We start from the raw sequence: 20,707 nt of genomic DNA on the forward strand, positions 1-20,707 counted from the left end.
AAGCGACAGGTTTAGCTGCAGGTGGCCAGTCTGGGACCCACCTGCAGGTGGGCAGTCTGGGACCCACCTGCAGGTGGGCAGTCTGGGACCAACGTGCAGGTGGGTAGTCTGGGACCAACGTGCAGGTGGGCAGTCTGGGACCCACCTGCAGGTGGGCAGTCTGGGACCAACCTGCAGGTGGGCAGTCTGGGACCCACCTGCAGGTGGGCAGTCTGGGACCCACCTGCAGGTGGGCAATCTGGGACCCACCTGCAGGTGGGCAGTCTGGGACCCACCTGCAGGTGGGCAGTCTGGGACCAACGTGCAGGTGGGCAGTCTGGGACCCACCTGCAGGTGGGCAGTCTGGGACCCACATGGACAAAGTTTTCACTCCTCAGGAACCAGACATCATAGCGCTGCTCCTCCTGCTGGTGGTGCTGGTGGGTCCCTTTCACTGTACTACCTGGGGTAGAGAGAGAGAGAGAGAGAGAGAGAGAGAGAGAGAGAGAGAGAGAGAGAGAGAGAGAGAGAGAGAGAGAGAGAGAGAGAGAGAGAGAGAGAGAGCTACCAACATGAGGGGGTGGGACTATAAGAGGCAACATGCTCACGCCACAACAGTGGCCGATGGATAAATGACACAGACTGGTGGTGCTGGTGGTGGTGGAGATGGTGGTGGTGGTGGTGGTGGAGGTGGTGGTGGTGGTGGAGATGGCAGGTGAAGGTGATTGTTGTCAGGACCATGAGTGAGTGAAGGTGACTCTCTCTCGTCAGGACGACGGCGGCAGGTGAAAGTGACTGATGTCACCGCTATGTCTAGGGAGGGAGGCGAGTAGGCTGGAGTCATAAATGGCCACAGGTGATGAGGAGACGCACGGCAATAATGGCAGACAGGAGAAGGGCAGACACAGTGGCAACACATCTCTACCCGAAAGGAGGATGCGTCTGGAGGGATGGGGAGGGAGGCACTGGGTTGCCGTGATGGTGTAGGTAGGGGTGAGGATGGTGTCGGGGGGTCAGGAGGGTGGAGAGAGAGAGAGAGAGAGAGAGAGAGAGAGAGAGAGAGAGAGAGAGAGAGAGAGAGAGAGAGAGAGAGAGAGAGAGAGAGAGAGAGAGAGAGGTATCAGTAGCTGCTGGGGGGGTGTAGTTACGCTGGTTCGAGTCGGTGTGGTTACTGAGGTGGGGGGATGGATGGAGGGCGAGTGGTGTTAACACGGGCAGACCGCAGAGGGAGACCATGGCGTCCCGTGTGGGCCGTGTGGGGAGGACACATGGCTCCCCCACGTAAAGTAGGCGAGCCCTGTCCCCCCAAGTCCCCCATATTTAGCCAATGTATCGAAAAGACAAAAGAAAAATCCCAGAGAACGTACCAACGGCGCATCAATCATGGTGATCACAGACATTTCTGTGTAGTGTACACCATCCCAGGACTGTCAAGCATGTATCATTTTTTTCTAAGAGAACCATTCGAAGCCAGTGCTGCACACACACACACACACACACACACACACACACCTGAATCACATGTCAACACCACCTTGAGCGGATCACGTGTGCCATAGCTGGCTGGCTGGCTGGCCAGAGCCGTGCCCCCTCCACCTCCTGTCCGTTTCCGTCGCTCCTGATTCGATTTGAAGGACGAACTGGCAAGGAAGAGGAGGAGACGTCGGAAATCATTTTGCTTTTAATGCCACTATAAACGAACATCCCGGGGGGACGAGTTAGCCCTCTGTTGGTGAAAATGACGAGCAAGTCGTTTTGTGGTGAAAATGACGAGTAAGTCGTTTGTTGGTGAAAATGACGAGCAAGTCGTTTTGTGGTGAAAATGACGAGTAAGTCGTTTGTTGGTGAAAATGAGGAGTAAGTCGTTTTTTGGTGAAAATGATGAATAAGTCGTTTGTAGGTGAAAACGAGTTAACTGTTTGTTGGTGAAAATGACGAGTTAGTCATTTGCAGGTGAAAACGAGTTAACTGTTTGTTGGTGAATATTACGAGTTAATCGTTTGTTGGTGAAAATGACCAATTAGTCGTTTGTTGGTGAAAATTATGTGATAGTCTTTCAAGTTAATCTAGACTCCGGAGACGCCAAACGAAGCCCACCCCCCACAATCACCCATCATCGTTCAGCCTTCCTCACCACGCCAACTACTCCCCTTACCACCAAACAAAGAACCACCACCACCACCACTAACCACCTTCACAAACAATCAAACCACCACCGTCAAACGTGTAGGGTCGTCTAATCACAACATCACCGTCACCAGTTCCACACCGGGTGTGATCAATTCGTTCGTCACTGCTGTTCAGCCTTCAGCGTCAACTGCACCACCCAGAGATCACCACCGAGCCAGCCAACCACCAGGACCAACTCAGCCACCATGCTCACCGCGTCATAACTGCGTCACCTTACGCCAATACCGGCATCATCTACGGCGTAATGGCATAACGCATCACTGTAAAGCCAACACCGTTAAGTCCCACTCACCATCACGCCGCCAGATCCACCACCAACACCCATCACATGAGACGACCCACTGCTTCCGAAGTGGCATCATCACCATACCATACAGTGAGGGAAAAGGCGAATTACAACCATCATCACCATCACCACAATCACCATCAGCCATCACCAGCAGCAACAACCGTCACCAACCCCCCTCACCAACACCAAGCCGCTCCCTCCATCACCAGCCCCCAGAGAGGCACAGTCCATGAATGCAACAAAAAAATCTCCGTCACGCATGGATTACGTCGGGGCAATGTTTAATTTAAATACATTATGGGAAGGTTGTGCATGACAGGGTGTGTGTGTGTGTGTGTGTGTGTGTGTGTGTGTGTGTGTGTAGCAGTATACAGACAGGGTTGGAGGGTGGCATGCACACACGTGTGTGTAAGCTACACACATGTGTAAGTCACTGGTCGTTGGGGAGAGTGTGGATTAGTGAGACACATGTGGGAACCGATGATGTGAATGTGCGATCGGTGCAGCACCTGTGTGTGTGTGTGTGTGTGTGTGTGTGTGTGTGTGTGTGTGTGTGTGTGTGTGTGTGTGTAGGATCATGGGGTGGAGGGGGGGAGGGGAGTGGGGAGAGTGATGGTGGGGGCGTGGGGTCAGGCGCAGTAAGCATGACCTCGCCGGGCCATGCATGAGGTATAACCTTTCTCTCTCTTAAGTTATCTGACTGAAACGAATGAGGGAAGATGAGTCTGAATGGTGGTAGTGGCGGTGAGGAGGAGGAGGGAGGCATAACTGCTGGAGGGAGGGAGGTGGGGAGGGAGAGGGAGGGAGGGATAATAACCTCTGAATGGAGGAAGGAAGGAGAGGGTCAATCGTGAAAGTGCGCAAGGTCCTGTGAGGCGCACGGCAGGTGAGGTGAGGAGGGAGACGCAAGCGAGGCAAGTGAGGAGGACGGTAGACGGTGGCGGAGTGGAGGAGGCGAGGATAAAGGCAACGGAGGGAGTGCTTGAGGGGTACATTAACATAGGTGGTGAGTGGTAGACCTGAAGATCATGCACAGGGTGGCCGAAGCATGAGTGGAAGGGATGGGGTGGACACGATGAGCCTGGGGTAAAGTAGGGAGGAGGGTAGGAGAGGAAGAAAATGGTAAGTAGAAGTGATTATACAAAAAGGGTGAAGACACAGGGCATCTGTGTTTTTAATGGTCAGGTGAGGGAGTGAGCAGAGTGGAGGCTGAACCACGAGGGATGGTGACGCCTGGGGTAGGGCGAGTGCGCACACGGTGGGACGGGATGCGTACGGTGAGGACTGGCTGATGGCCGGCATGATGATGGCCATGCACATGATGGCCACACTGGAGGCAACACGCGCGCGCGGGGTAAAAGGCGCCTTGAAAGCACACGTCTGGGGAGGCCTGGCGAAAGGATAGTCGAGGACCAAGACGGGTGGCGTCTTCCTGACGGAGACGTGGGGTAGGTAGAGAGGCGGGCGAGCCGCTGACAGCGTTACCTGTCCGAGAGAGCGACACACATGCTGACGATCAGAACCCCCTAATGAATTAAGGAAATCAGGTGTGAACGATACATCTGTGGACTTCCTATGACCTGGCCAAGCGGCGGAAGTCACAATAATGGAGCGGTGTGCGTTTATCATCATCTCCTGGATGGAGGGGGGGGGGGGGGGGGAGGAGGCGGGGGAAGCGTCTCCGGTGAAAGGCGAGGTAAGGAAGGAGGGGACGGAGGGGATGGGGGAGGCAGGAGGAGGAGAAGGCCGCTGCAAACCAACAGATCCAGGAGAGGCTACGAGACGCACTCCCTGTCAGGATGGTTGTAAGGGAAACCATAGACCAGAGGCTCTGCAGGAGATGATGCTAGGCAAGGGAGGGAGGAGAGGGGTTGTAGGGGGAGGCGAGGCCCTGGAATGTACCAATGTAAAACGTGCGAACTTCCCCCGAAGGAGGGAAGGGTGGAATATATCAACCTCTTGAGTACGACAAGGTATTTCATCGTACTAAAAAGTAATTGTTACTTCACAGGTAAAGTCGTGGCAACACAAGGATGAAGACATTGTTTCAAGGGATTCATTCCTCCTGCTCTAGGTGTTAATTCATCGTACTCAACGTGTTAATTCATCGCGTCTCGAAGGCTTAAACTAGTTTCAAACCAGGGCATGACCTTACATAATCATACGATGACAGACAGGCCTATCCAACAATTAACCACACGGGCAGAGAAGACAGCACACACACACACACACACACACACACAGTACCAATCACAGCAGCACCCATCCACCCCCATACCACACCATCGGCACAGTGGAGCTGCGGTGGTGGTGGTGGGCGAGGCAAGAAGTGAGGTATTCAGCCAGCATCCCACAACCACCACCACTCTCACCTTCACGGGGGGAGAAAAAAAAAATCGCCACTTTCTCCATCACTCGTACACCCCCGCCGGCTTTCTCCAACACCCGTCACCAACAAGGACTCTCTTGTACTCTCCCCAACCGCCCACAACACTCCACAGTACCTACACAACCATAAGACTCCTGCAGCAGAGCACAGCAGCGATTACAAAATAAAATCAACCCCTTAACACTGAGCATCGTTCACCGGCAGGGATCTGTGATTACCGAAACGCCAGCGTGGAAAGAGGAAACCGTGATGCCGGACGCGGAGGACCGCGATGCCGGACACGGCTACAGCCGGTGCTACAGACATGACCACAGTGACCATACCAGACCGACGCGACCTGCGAGAGGAGGGACCTGCGCCCGTCCTCACCCACCAGACTACCACACACACACACACACACACACACACACACACACATCTGACGGCGGAGGGAACGTTCCATATCGAATAAATGGTCTGACGGTACGAACACATCGCGAAAAGTAACAAGTCTTACTAGTATACACACACACACACATACACACACACACACACTGTCACCAGACCGAACTAGTACACGTAACCAAGGCACGTCGTCGCTACTGCCTGTACAAACACCAGTTAACCAGTTTCAGTACATATTTCTGTCGAAAATTTTAAATAAATGTAATCTTTTTTTTTTCTCCCGTAACATCCTCCCTTACAAAGACGCGCCAAATATATGAATAAATAGATCAGTTGCACTATCACACACATATGAATTACAATACCAAATGATGAAAAGTATAGCATCAATAAATGCTAGTCAAAAAACAGCCAAATGAGTCAAGTCAACACTAGACAGTACCTGTGTATACATACAATCCAAACTACTACTGGTGACCTCAATAAAGTAAACCAAACAACGCAATAACCAATACCCCATCCTCCCTCCCGCCCTCTTTAGAATACACCATGGGCTGAGGTCACTGACGGAAGCCAATACAAAACCCAAACCATCGCTTGGATAATATAGAGGAGTACACACACACACACACACACACACACACACACACACACACACACACAGCCAAAATACTACCACCAGTGAGGCCAGGCAGTAAAATGACGAAGAGCGAGCCAATCACACTCACAGCAAGCTAACACGACTCACAGACCTAACCGCCCATGGTAGCGACCCTCCGAGAAACAAACACCACCAAATCAAAGAAAGACACATCGTCGACCGGAAAACAGCGAGGAAAAGTGAATGAAATCACGATGTTCAATCAAGCAGCATATCTTGACTACACAACATTACTGGTAAATCAACAAGACGAAGAGGAGGAGGAGGAAGAGGAGGAGGGTACAGAAGACTATACCTCATGAGCCACAAGTAATGCTAGTGGTAAAGTTTCCCCACTTCGTGTATGCACTAAGACTTGACCCAGCGTGGAAGTGCACTCGTTGAACACTGACACTACTAAACTGTGTTAGTAAGACCTAGTGTGATGGTACGGTCCTTAAAACGACGGTATGGTCTTCAAGCACGGACGGTAAGGTCCTTAGCACGACGGTACGGCCCTTAAACAAGGACAGTACGGTCCTTAGCACGGGCGCGCTGTCCTTAAGCACGACGGTACGGTCCTTAAGCAAGGACAGTACGGTCCTTAGCACGGGCGCGCTGTCCTTAAGCACGACGGTACGGTCCTTAGCACGGGCGTGCTGTCCTTAAGCACGACGGTACGGTCCTTAGCACGGGCGTGCTGTCCTTAAGCACGACGGTACGGTCCTTAAGCACGACGGTACGGTCCTTAGCAAGGGCGTGCTGTCCTTAAGCACGACGGCACGGTCCTTAAGCACGACGGTACGGTCCTTAGCACGGGCGGTATAGTCCACGAGAACGGGCGGCACGGTCCTCAAGCACGACGGTGCAACCCTTGAGTAAGACGGCGTGGCCTTTGACCTAAGCTGGAAGGGTCAGTCCAAAGGCCACAGGCCCTCAGACCCCGAAGGATCGCCTCGTACTCATCTGGGGTCCCAATCACACACACACACACACACATACACAATAGCGATAGTCTGGGCATGTGCCAAAACCCAGGTAAACAACAAAAGGAACAAAAATGGGCAAACAGCAACAGGAGCAAACAAGCACCAGTACACCAGAGGCGTTAAACAGCATCAGTTACCGGAGTTACCAGTACACACCGTTGCTAAAACTGGGACGTATTTACCAGTAACCCAACCAGTAAACACCATGACTCAAACCGGGACGCAGTTACCAGTTACCCAATCCACCAGTGGCTACAAACCACAAACCACCATTACCCAGACATCAATAACCACAACCCACCCACCGCCACCAGCATGAATGGTAGTAACCCGCAGTCATATCACATCACAACCACGCGCCACATCTACCAGGAGCACCAACCAGCAAGACATAATAACCTGGAGTTATAACTGGAAGAGACCAAATCTGCCACGGGTATCAAAAGCAAAGACGAGATCCACTTGTAGCAATAGCTAGTACCCACATCCACAACAGACAGCCACTAACTACACCCACAACAGACAGCCACTAACCACACCCACAACAGACAGCCAATAACCACATCCACAACAGACAGCCAGTAACCACACCCACAACAGACAGCCACTAACCACACCCACAACAGACAGCCACTAACCACACCCACAACAGACAGCCAGTAGCCACACCCTAAACAGGCAGCCACTAACCACATCCACAACAGACAGCCACTAACTACACCCACAACAGACAGCCACTAACCACACCCACAACAGACAGTCAGTAACCTCACCCACTAGTAACAAGAGACAGCCAGCAGCCACACCCTAAACAGACAGCCACTAACCACATCCACAACAGACAGCCACTAACTACACCCACAACAGACAGCCACTAACCACACCCACAACAGACAGCCACTAACCACACCCACAACAGACAGCCACTAACCACATCCACAACAGACAGCCACTAACCACATCCACAACAGACAGCCACTAACCACATCCACAACAGACAGCCACTAACCACACCCACAACAGACAGCCACTAACCACACCCACAACAGACAGCCACTAACCACACCCACAACAGACAGTCAGTAACCTCACCCACCAGTAACAAGAGACAGCCAGTAACCACATTCACCAGTAACAAGAGACAAAGCAGCGGTACAGACATAATCAAACTCATCCACTGGTAAGAAACAGTAACCAGAGCCTCCACCAACTACATCCAGTTCTTGCTACCGTCACACGCCTCGCCAGTACCAGCTGTCACGGGGGGGGAGGGGGACAATCGCCACTACCGGTAACCATACCGGGTAACCACAACATATCCCAGTACAAACCATCATCTACGAACGAAACCCAAGAGAAAACAACTAGAAACCATATACTCTTAAGTGTAACCTTAAGTAATGCCAAGACACCACGTCCTCCATCATTCACAAAAAGAAGCAGCAATAACTAGAAACCCCGCCCACTAACAAAACCAGTAGTAATAACTAAAAACCACGCCCCTTATTAACAAAAATATATCAGCAGCAAGCACTAGAAACCACACCCTCTTGATAAAAGCCTGTAGCAATACCTAGAACCACGCCCATGAACAAAAACTAGAGGCAGTATCTAGAAACCATACCACCTTAATACCCAGTAGTATTAACTAGAAACCACACCCATTGACAAAAACTAGTCAAAGGAGTCAAAGAAACCAAAACTCTCTATTAGCAATACCCAACAACCACATACACCCGTACGAACTAACCAATAATCATCCCCCTCTCCCAAAGCCCCAGGGAACGACACACAAGTCATACGAAGTCACTACACTCACGAGGGAATAACCATCGACCACAACCAAGTGCCATGCATAAACAACGGTTATAAACAAAAGTAACACGAACGGGAACCAGTCCTCACGTCACGTCACGTCAACAACAAACTGTGGCCTCACCCACCCACCAGCGACAACCAGTAACGCCATCCACCACGAGCGACACAGTCAAGAGCGGCCACACCCACTCGACACCCCAAGTGGCAAAAAACCCCTCAACCCACCAGCATCCACATGCCCTACTAACCACAGAAACGACGCTAACGATGCTATCCACCGCTGGCACCGACCGATGAACCAACCAGTAACGTGTCACCCATTGGTAGAAAACATAGCCAAGCTAACCACGCCAGCAGTAACAAATGCTACCGGTAACAACCACCCAGCGAACACAGGCAAGAACAATGTTGATCATCAAATGAAAGGGACAACATGAAGAACACCCTCAACCAAGGGTAAGAACATCCACACCCCAACAGAACAGCAACTCAACAGCTACATCTAACACAGCAGTAGCTTAACCACCACACACAACCACACTCCACAACCAGCAGCAGCAACAGTAATTTGTCACCGGACAGCCTCGGTAATAACAATCAAACACAACACAACAGACGCAGACACGCCCAGTTCAACAGCCGCCTGGAGGTATTACAATGAACGTCAGAAGGACAGTTTGTGGGGGTTTCCAGCAGGAGAAGGCGCTGGGTCCGACGCTCTCCTCCCCGGGGACACAAGAGGACATTATACTACAAGAGGACACAGAGATAGACGAGCTTACCTTTGATGGATCCCGCGGCGGTGTGCGGCTGCTGCACCTCCACCTTGGTCACAGCACCCCACGTCATCCCCAACATGGTGGAGACACAACCACTCTGCACCACCACACAATCTTCAGGCTCCCGCTGCTCCAGCGGAAAACTCCTCTTACGGATCACCGGGTTTCGTCAAGGCACGATCGCACGGGTCCCGATCTTCTTATTCTTCTCTCTCTCTCTCTCTCTCTCTCCCTCTCTTTCTACCTCTCCGTCAAACTATTGTCATCCGTTCGTCAGTTGTTGAGGATCTCCAACAATAGCAGGGGGGGTGGGTGGGTCAAGGGATGTTAAGCGGCACCTTCGTCTCCGGCGATGGTAGTGATAAAGAGGCTGTTCCCCCCCAACAGTGAATGTAAAAGTTGGACGATTCCTTCAAGGTTGAAAATACACGAGAGTCAATATTCCATTTTACACCTGGCCAGCCCCAGTGACCCACTGTCTTCCTGGCTCAAATTCGAACCTTCCTCAGCACACGAGAGTTCGCAAGGTTTACACAGACATTACAGCCACCCTGGGTCACTCTTGTGGCAGCAATGTTAACACCCTTCTTGTGGCGGAGGACTCTGTGTGTGTGTGTGAGCGCGCGTGTGTGTGCGTGTGTGTGTAAGAGTCGCGTCTCCAGCACAACCTCATACGCAGTAATGTGGCACCATCCTCCAGGCCACTAAGTCACACTGGCTCTGGGGATCAAGGACCAAATATAGATGACACCAACGCACTTTTGAGTAGTTTGAGGAACTCGAACAATGGCGCATCAGCGAAACTTGTCAAAAAAAAAAGAAGAAAAAAACAACACCACACACACACAACGGAACTGTGGGCTTGATCCTCACGGGGGAGGAGCGTTTACTACTTCCAGGCGATCTGTGGGTCGAACGGGCGGGCGGGCTGGCTGGCTGACAAGTCCTCTAAGAAGGCAGTGGAGGAAGGACGGGGGGTAGAGGAGGAGCGATATGGCACTTGGTCAACTGAGATCAGGGTAAGCGTTGAGGGAGGGGATACGAGCCAACCATGGAGGCGTTACATGGTGAGGAGGAGACACGTGCAGCCACAGGTGGTTCATCACATGGCTGACCACATCCCCAGCCTGGCTACTCTAACTTCCACTCTCGACTGGCCACGACTCGGGTCTCGCGCTCGCCCACCTCCACCACACTCACTTCTTGCTTTCCACTTTCAATATGGCCTCCTAGCGATGACATCACAGCGTGACGTCACCGTTCAACGCCCTCACTCACAGCTACCCTGATCGTCATGACACTAGCGACGTAATACTGTATAAAGACCTAATATATCTATATCTATCTATCTATATATCTATATCTATATATATATATATATATATATATATATATATATATATATATATATATATATATCATGTTTCATTTTGAGGTCAGGGTGTTAGGAGAGTGTCTGGGTGGGGTCAGGCCGTGTGGACTGGCGCTCCAGGTGAGAGAGAGAGAGACAGACAGACTGAGCTGAACAAGGGGGGGTTTACAGTGTGACGTCAGGAGGTGTACCTCCCACCGTAATGATCAGTTTCCCAACATTGTCCTCCAGCGCTCACGGACTTCACTCCCACCAGCCAGGATGACATGGAATTCGCACAACACGAAGAGCGGCCGCGCTACGCCAACGAGTGAATACTTCGTTTGCCCATCTGTTTACGAGAGTCAAGGGTCATTTTCCATAGTAAAACGTCGGTAGCGGTGCTCAAGCTTCTAGGCGACAAGCATCGTATGTTTTCATCCCAAGCTTCAACTGCCTTCGAGCGGGAACTTGCGGATAACCTCGTCATACGCCCACAGGCCTTCACACAGCTGAAGAACTAACCTTAAACTGGTATTACGCCACAGAGTTGAAAACTCTACGACATTCCAGCTGAAATGCCTCAACATCTCGGGCATATACGAGCCTGTACCCTTGTAATACAACCGCTCCAACACATCCCAGGGGTTATGTCTTCCTCCATCTCGCCCACGTCTGCGGTGTGTTGGGAGGCCAAGCGTCTCCGGCCTCAGGAGAGCGGCACTGAGTGACATGCTCCGGCAGCGTCGACCAACACTCGCCAAACTTGTCCTTACGTTTCCAGAAGAATGAAGTGAACGGCGCTGGTCAAACAGCAGACCGTTGGCTGGTTCTCTCTTGTCCTCTGACAGCAACGTGAGGTAACACGTTGCTGCGAAATTATGAGACACACCAGAAATGTACATTTATCATTACGGCGAGAGAGAGAGAGAGAGAGAGAGAGAGAGAGAGAGAGAGAGAGAGAGAGAGAGAGAGAGAGAGAGAGAGAGAGAGAGAGAAGTGCCGGAGTTCCTGTCAAACTGAAAGTCAGAAAACAGGGTGGACGAAGGCAAGCAAGAAGCGTCCAATGGGTGGGTACAGTACGCTGACACAACAGAGTGACTTGTGGACCTGAGCTGGTCCAAGGGCCCTTTTTGGAAGCTAATCCGACGGAAAAGGGTAGGAGGTGTGGTGATACTGGCATTTGTAATAATACCAAAAGGGTCACGATACATTCAGTCACAGACCGTATAATATTAGGAATGCAAGGGAAATACACAGATCCACCGCCTGGTCAGTGACACACAACACACCTCCAGATGTAGCAGGAGAATATCCTCAACTGTACGAGTGCCAGTGGAGAGGCTTACGCGAGTTCTCGGTACCTCGGCTCCAAGAGACCAGAGATCACTGATTTTACCGAGGACACGCGGCGATATGAGGTTCTCGTCCGTGTCGGTCCGGTACACAGCAGAGCCGGCACTCGGATTGCTCAGAGTCGTAGTCCTCTGTAACTTGCTAGGACGACGTGGACCGTGGCTCTAGTTAGGTTCACACTGTCTGCTGTGGTGAGGACGGCGTGGACCGTGGTTCTAGTTAGGTTCACACTGTCTGCTGTGGTGAGGACGGCGTGGACCGTGGCTCTAGTTAGGTTCACACTGTCTGCTATGGTGAGGACGGCGTGGACCGTTGTTCTAGTTAGGTTCACACTGTCTGCTGTGGTGAGGACGGCGTGGACCGTGGCTCTAGTTAGGTTCACCCTGTCTGCTATGGTGAGGACGGCGCGGACCGTCGCTGGAGCGAGACCAAGCGTGGTAGCAGCAAACAGGCAGAATAACGAAGGTTAACAACATGGTGATCACGAGTATGTCCAACGTGTGAGGGTGACCATTATCAGCCGAGTGTCGTAATCGTTGTAATGGACCTGAACAAGCAAGTACGGACCTGCGAAGGAAACAGTTTTCCAGGACACTTGCCTGAGATAGGTCAGAGTTGACCTGGGGGTCACAGAGGGCCACAGGACGAGCTGGGAGGTGAAGAGTGTGCCTCCCTCTCCTGAGAATACTATATAGTCCACCACAGTGGCTGGGGTTGGTACCAGTGGCTGAACCTTGCGTTGCTGAGTGAGGACTGAGGAGGCCTGGTGGTGCAGACATCACAAGAAGCACCGACCTCACCACTGAGCAGGTAACGTGCCACCACCAGAGATAAACACAAACACATATTACAGGTACAGCACTTACCCACAAGCACCCACGACAACCATCCCGTACAAATGACAGAGCGCTGTAGCGTTCACCGTAAGAGAGAGAGAGAGAGAGAGAGAGAGAGAGAGAGAGAGAGAGAGAGAGAGAGAGAGAGAGAGAGGCCGCATCTCGCCGGGCCACAATAATGGACAACCTGGCACATCGAGTCGGTAAGCCACAAAAGTTAAGCTGTACAACCACAGTAGCGCCGCCACATCATCACCCTCTGGAATCCCACCTTCCTACGCCCCTGAACCCCGACTTTCCAGGTACTCTCTCTCTCTCTCTCTCTCTCTCTCTCTCTCTCTCTCTCTCTCTCTCTCTCTCTCTCTCATCAAAAGTAACCCTTCTCCCACCACCGGGTTTTTTTTTTCCAGAGCATACCAATCAATACAACAGCAGCTCATCCCCAGGTCTCCCTCCCACATTGGCGTTGATGAACACGACCCTGAGGGTTCTGTACGACGAACTCCCCCACCCCAACCCCGACGGTCACCACCGTCCGTCCGTCCGTCCACCGGCCACCGACAGGTCTTCTGCACCGCTGAGCGGCATCAACGCCATCAGGTCTCCATATTCCTGGCGAATGTCGTTCAAAAGCGCAAAGCATTTCACATCTTCTCTTCATTCCTATTTCTTTTCAACATCTGTTCGCCGTAACTCCCCCCGACCCTGCGTAGCAAGGTTAATACCCCCCCAACCCTCACCTCCAACCTCTCCACCCGGCATCATTCTGTGGCTCGCTTCCTCCCACTCTTTATCAACACTGCTCTACACCTCCTCTTTCTTATGTCATATTCTCTTGTGCCCTTCCTTCTTACTGTTAACAATAAATGCCGTATTTTGAATCGTGCAAAGCCGTATTTCTCCACGTCCCGTATTTTCAATAATCTATGCTCTGTTCTCGGCATATCATAACCGATTTTTTTTCTCTTCTGTCAATTGGAACTGACGAACCGAATGTCCTGAGCCAGGTACCCAGTTGATACGACTCCCGAGACCAGGGTTCGAACCTATCGCTATATCCTATTTTGAACATTTTGTGTCCGATTGGAGAACCCGACAATATCAGCCTCCACCATACGCTAGGCCTTGGAAATCTGCCCTACTTCAACCCTGTAGCACAGCCCATTCCAATAACCTGTGCCCAGTGTCAACATTAGGACCCACATCGAACGTCATGTGTTGTTCCATTTCAAAATGTGACGTTTTATTCCTGATATTGTATCCTATGGCACAGATTTCATGTACCTATTTTCCCCACATTCTGGCAAATTTTCGACTCAGTTTGTCCTATTTTCGACCTAATTTGCCCTATTTTCGACCGAATTAGTCCTATTTTCGACCCAATTTGCTATTTTCGACCCAATTTTCCCTTTTTTTAATGGTCCACTTCCAATACACAGTGACCCTTCTATTATTTTCAGGACGTATCATATTTTCAATCTGCTGTATTCTTGTTACAGCCATACAGTATAACATCCTGAACCCCGATGTTCCTTACAGTCAAATAAGCCGGGCCATATTTCCGACACGCGAGAGGCATTCAGCATTAATGCGCCCTGATATAAAAGCTACAGACCCTATTTGTCCAAAGAGTTGTGCCAATTTCCCTCTATTTCCAACACGCTATGCCTGATCTGCACCATACTTGACCCTACATCGAACATCGCGTGCTCTATTTTCCACTACAGGAAGGAGCATCACAGTACTGAGACGTGATCGGTTTCCGTTACTGAGACACACGGCATATCAAGAAGTAGCAGAAGAGTAGCAGCCAGATGAAGGCTCCACACGAACTGAGACACCCACTATAATGTAGCGTTGTCAGGCATGGAAGCATGACGCCAAAACAGCCTCTCGAGCGATGAAACACACGACTACAAAGCGAGCGTCTGAAGACGCACGTCCAACGCAGGGGAAACGTCAAGATCAGACCACGACACCCGCTCAGAACACCAGGTATGCCAACTCCACCATACTGTACTGCTCTGCTCTTGTCCACCCAGTTCCCCAGTCCCGTCCTCTTAACACGTTCGTCAGTGTGTGTGTGTGTGTGTGTGTGTGTGTGTGTGTGTGTGTGTGTGTGTGTGTGATGGAGGGTGGTGGGGGGAGAGGTAATATACTTGCTTTACTTTCCCAAGTCCAGATGTAACATTCGCTTCTTCTTGGCATCTTCTATTTATAGTTCTGCCCTTCTCTTCTGACAAGGGGGTTGAGGGGAGGAGGACGAGAAGGAGGAGGAGGATATATACGTATATATATATATATTGGGTGGGTGGCAATATATTTCATCTTGGGAGGGGGGGTTGTGGCAAGATGTCTATTCATCAACTCAGTTGTAACGAGATATCACCACCCACCCACCAGTGTCCCCCCGTCAGCACCTCTGTGTAACGAAGGGATGACTCGAGAGCCCTGCGGGAGGAGTGTAGAGAACGAACGGGGCTCTGCGTGAGGCGCACAGCGTACAGCCCCCACCCTCCACCCCTCCTCCCGTCCAGTGCACATAAAAGTGGTTTACCTGCGGGTCGTTAGGTCTGGAGGTGGCTGCGTGTCTCCTCTTCTGTCTCGAAGTCTGCGAGTGAGAGTTCGTCTCCACGAGAGAGAGAGAGAGAGAGAGAGAGAGAGAGAGAGAGAGAGAGAGAGAGAGAGAGAGAGAGAGAGAGTTTTGTCTTTACGAATGAGAGTTCGCCTCTACGAATGAGAGGAGGTTGTTTACGAACGAGAGTTCGCCTCTACGAATGAGAGGTTGTTGTTTACGAACGAGAGTTCGCCTCTACGAATGAGAGGAGGTTGTTTACGAACGAGAGTTCGCCTCTACGAATGAGAGGTTGTTGTTTACGAACGAGAGTTCGCCTCTACGAATGAGAGGAGGTTGTTTACGAACGAGAGTTCGCCTCTACGAATGAGAGGAGGTTGTTTACGAACGAGAGTTCGCCTCTACGAATGAGAGGAGGTTGTTTACGAACGAGAGTTCGCCTCTACGAATGAGAGGAGGTTGTTTACGAACGAGAGTTCGCCTCTACGAATGAGAGGAGGTTGTTTACGAACGAGAGTTCGCCTCTACGAATGAGAGGAGGTTGTTTACGAACGAGAGTTCGCCTCTACGAATGAGAGGAGGTTGTTTACGAACGAGAGTTCGCCTCTACGAATGAGAGGAGGTTGTTTACGAACGAGAGTTCGCCTCTACGAATGAGAGGAGGTTGTTTACGAACGAGAGTTCGCCTCTACGAATGAGCGTTGGTCTGTACGACTGAGAGAGTCAAGTTTGACATTTCCAACTGTACACAGCCTTTGTGATCATAAACCCGACTGGTGTATCGATGTGGTCAACAGAGCAAACCAGTTTGGTTGTATTCTTTTTTCCCTCCCTCATGCTATTGATGGCACATTCATAAAAGGAGTGGCTAACCTTTCGGTCATATTACTCAAGACATATATTTTTTCCCTCTCCTCCTCCTCCTCCCAGAATATCGAAATCAGTAGAATAATAAAGAGAAAAAAATATATTATGTATAATCTTAAAAGCTCAACTTGTCCAAGACTATGAAATCACATGCTTGTTGCAATGAGCTAATAGAATTTTACAACCAGGCTCCCTGCTAGACTGGTCGTAGTAAACTGTTCCCAACACTCTGCAACAACAACACTTTTGGAACACACCAGGAATTATGCAACAGTCATAATGTTCTCTCCCTAACTTGCTGTCTGGTATATGGCTAATTCTTTCGCGCTCTTGCCTCTCTCTCTCTCTCTCTCTCTCTCTCTCTCTCTCTCTCTCTCTCTCTCTCTCTCTCTCTCTCTCTCCAACACCATCTGGGGGAGGAGGAGCTGCACCACTTGACACGCTCCACCGACTCTTTTACAATTCTTATACCGATTTTATTATACTGACAACAGTGTTTCGAGAACTCTGTGCCATACGTCAGGCAGGACGAGATATCCAACACACTCTTCACTGTCCAACACACACTTCTATATGCAACACACTCTTCTATATGCAACACACACTTCTATACGTAACACACTCTTCTCTATGCAACACACTCTTCAATATGCAACACACTCTTCTATATGCTACACACTCTTCTATATGCAACACACTCTTCAATATGCAGCACACACTTCTATATGCAACACACACTTCTATGTGCAACACACACTTCTATGTGCAACACACTCTTCAATATGCAACACACTCTTTTACATGCGACACACTCTTCTGTATGCAACACACTCTTCAATATGCAACACACTCTTCTATATGCAACACACTCTTCTATAAGGAACACGCTCTTCTATATGCAGCACACACTTCTATATGCAACACACGCTTCTATGTGCAACACACTCTTCAATATGCAACACACTTTTACATGCGACACACTCTTCTGTATGCAACACACTCTTCAATATGCAACACAATTCTATATGCAACACACTCTTCTATATGCAACACGCGCTTCTATGTGCAACACACTCTTCAATATGCAACACACTCTTTTACATGCGACACACTCTTCTGTATGCAACACACTCTTCAATATGCAACACAATTCTATATGCAACACACTCTTCTATGTGCAACACACTCTTCTATATGGAACACGCTCTTCTATGTGCGACACACTCTTCGACGGAATGCATGCAAGTTATCAGGGACGTTTGCAGAACAAAAGTCTTGGTTGATGTCACACCTTCCGAACATGATACACTTGTGACAGCGTTACGTCCGCATGTACAGACCTCAGTAAAGCGTTACGTCCGCACGTACAGACCCCAGTACAGCGTTCCGTCCGCACGTACAGACCTCAGTAAAGCGTTACGTCCGCACGTACAGACCCCAGTACAGCGTTACGTCCGCACGTACAGACTTCAGTACAGCGTTACGTCCGCATGTACAGACCTCAGTACAGCGTTACGTCCGCACGTACAGACTTCAGTACAGCGTTACGTCCGCACGTACAGACCTCAGTACAGCGTTACGTCCGCACGTACAGACCAGTACAGCGTTACGTCCGCACGTACAGACTTCAGTACAGCACGTCTTTAGGTACAGACTGCAAGACAACACGTGCTCAGGTACAGAGTGCGAGACAACACGTGCTCACGTACATGTAGCAACACTGAACAGCTGCAGCTCTGACGGTGCGAACAATGTTTTTCACAGAGTGAATCCAATGACATGGCCAAAACATGTGTGTGCAAAAGAATGCCAAAGGAAAAAAAAAATGAGTCCAATGTAATCATCTACTTAAGAGAGCAAGGGATGAACAGAGTTCTACCCTCGTGGGGTTCCCATCTCTTGAAAAAAAAAAAAAAAAATAGTCTGTATATCACAGCATTACAAAATACTGGAACTGGAAATGTCATACACGGATGAGAAGAGTATAGAAGTTGCTGCTTGCATTCTTACATTGCCAAAGGATACATGTGATCAGAACCAAACCAAACCTGATTAAAATCATCTGTAACGTTTAATCACTATTCTTTTGATATATATATATATAGTTTCATACATATTCGCCATTTCCCGCATTAGCGAGGTAGCGTTAAGAACAGAGGAATGAGCCTTAGAGAGAAAATTCTCACTTGGACCCTTCTCTGTTCCCTCTTTTGGAAAAGTAAAACCTGGAGGGGAGGTTATATATATATATATATATATATATATATATATATATATATATATATATATATATATATATATATATATATATATATTCCCATGAGTCCACGGGGAAAATAAAACACGAAAAGTTCCCAAGTGCACTTTCGTGTAATAATCACATCATCAGGGGAGACACAAGAGAGAAATACAAGTCAGTTGATATACATCGAAGAGACGAAGCTAGGACGCCATTTGGTAAACGTGATTGTCCAAAACATACAACGAGCGTTCATAAACTTATCATTTTGCAAATTCTATCAACAATAAAGTTATCTAATTTGTATAGACCATCACTAATATTAAGATTATAATTCTTTGTGTATTTAATAATGGAAGATTCAATGATATTTCTCTTGGTAATAGAGTTAGAGTTAATAACTGAGATGGCATTACTCCAGTCAGTACAATGATCATAGTTTTTAACGTGATTAAACATGGCATTTGATCCTTGTCCCGTTCTTGTTTAATCACGTTAAAAACTATGATTATTATATTGACTGGAGTAATGCTATCTCAGTTATTAACTCTAACTCTATTATCAAGAGAAATATCATTGAATCTTCTATCATTAAATACAGAAAGAATTATAATCTTAATATTAGTGATGGTCTATACAAATTAGATAACTTTATTGTTGATAAAATTTGTAAAATGATAAGTTTATGAACGCTCGTTGTATGTTTTAGATAATCACATGTTTACCAAATGGCGTCCTAGCTTCGTCTCTTCGATGTATATCAACTGACTTATATTCCTCTCTTGTGTCTCCCCTGATGATGTGATTATTACACGAAAGTGAACTTGGGAACTTATCGTGTTTCATTTTCCCCGTGGATTCATAGGAATAACTTGGTCGCGCAAAATTGTGATCCTTTCCAATATATATATATATATATATATATATATATATATATATATATATATATATATATATATATATATTGGTAAAGTGTGTGGAAGAAGAAAGTTGAGAGTAAATGTGAATAAGAGCAAGGTTATTAGGTACAGTAGGGGTGAGGGTCAAGTCAATTGGGAGGTGAGTTTGAATGGAGAAAAACTGGAGGAAGTGAAGTGTTTTAGATATCTGGGAGTGGATCTGTCAGCGGATGGAACCATGGAAGCGGAAGTGGATCATAGGGTGGGGGAGGGGGCGAAAATTTTGGGAGCCTTGAAAAATGTGTGGAAGTCGAGAACACTATCTCGGAAAGCAAAAATGGGTATGTTTGAGGGAATAGTGGTTCCAACAATGTTGTATGGTTGCGAGGCGTGGGCTATGGATAGAGATGTGCGCAGGAGGATGGATGTGCTGGAAATGAGATGTTTGAGGACAATGTGTGGTGTGAGGTGGTTTGATCGAGTAAGTAACGTAAGGGTAAGAGAGATGTGTGGAAATAAAAAGAGCGTGGTTGAGAGAGCAGAAGAGGGTGTTTTGAAATGGTTTGGGCACATGGAGAGAATGAGTGAGGAGAGATTGACCAAGAGGATATATGTGTCGGAGGTGGAGGGAACGAGGAGAAGAGGGAGACCAAATTGGAGGTGGAAAGATGGAGTGAAAAAGATTTTGTGTGATCGGGGCCTGAACATGCAGGAGGGTGAAAGGAGGGCAAGAAATAGAGTGAATTGGAGTCATGTGGTATACAGGGGTTGACGTGCTGTCAGTGGATTGAAGCAAGGCATGTGAAGCGTCTGGGGTAAACCATGGAAAGCTGTGTAGGTATGTATATTTGCGTGTGTGGACGTGTGTATGTACATGTGTATGGGGGGGGGGGGGTTGGGCCATTTCTTTCGTCTGTTTCCTTGCGCTACCTCGCAAACGCGGGAGACAGCGACAAAGTATAAAAAAAAAAAAAAAATATATATATATATATATATATATATATATATGCTTGTGGCATGAGAAGAGTGGGAGGTGGGCTGTTTAGAAAGGGTAGTGAGTGGTGGGATGAAGAAGTAAGAGTATTAGTGAAAGAGAAGAGAGAGGCATTTGGACGATTTTTGCAGGG

General features: G+C 49.0%; 1 protein-coding gene across 3 annotated transcripts in view; it reads right to left on the reverse strand.

The window, feature by feature from the left end:
- The window catches only part of LOC139762306 (probable nuclear hormone receptor HR3), a 608,088-nt gene that overhangs the window by 326,124 nt on the left and 261,257 nt on the right, over positions 1 to 20,707 (reverse strand). Inside the window, exon 1 of one of the 3 annotated variants that reach the window (XM_071686919.1) lies at positions 9,461 to 10,649. The exons of the other annotated variants lie outside the window; for them this stretch is intronic. Coding sequence (XP_071543020.1) covers positions 9,461 to 9,536 — 76 coding nt within the window. The 5' untranslated portion in view covers positions 9,537 to 10,649. Of the gene's footprint in view, positions 1 to 9,460; positions 10,650 to 20,707 lie in introns of those variants that run through there. 3 annotated transcript variants of the gene reach the window in all.

This window comes from Panulirus ornatus, chromosome 43 (assembly GCF_036320965.1).
Source record: "Panulirus ornatus isolate Po-2019 chromosome 43, ASM3632096v1, whole genome shotgun sequence".
NCBI classification, from domain to species: domain Eukaryota; kingdom Metazoa; phylum Arthropoda; class Malacostraca; order Decapoda; family Palinuridae; genus Panulirus; species Panulirus ornatus.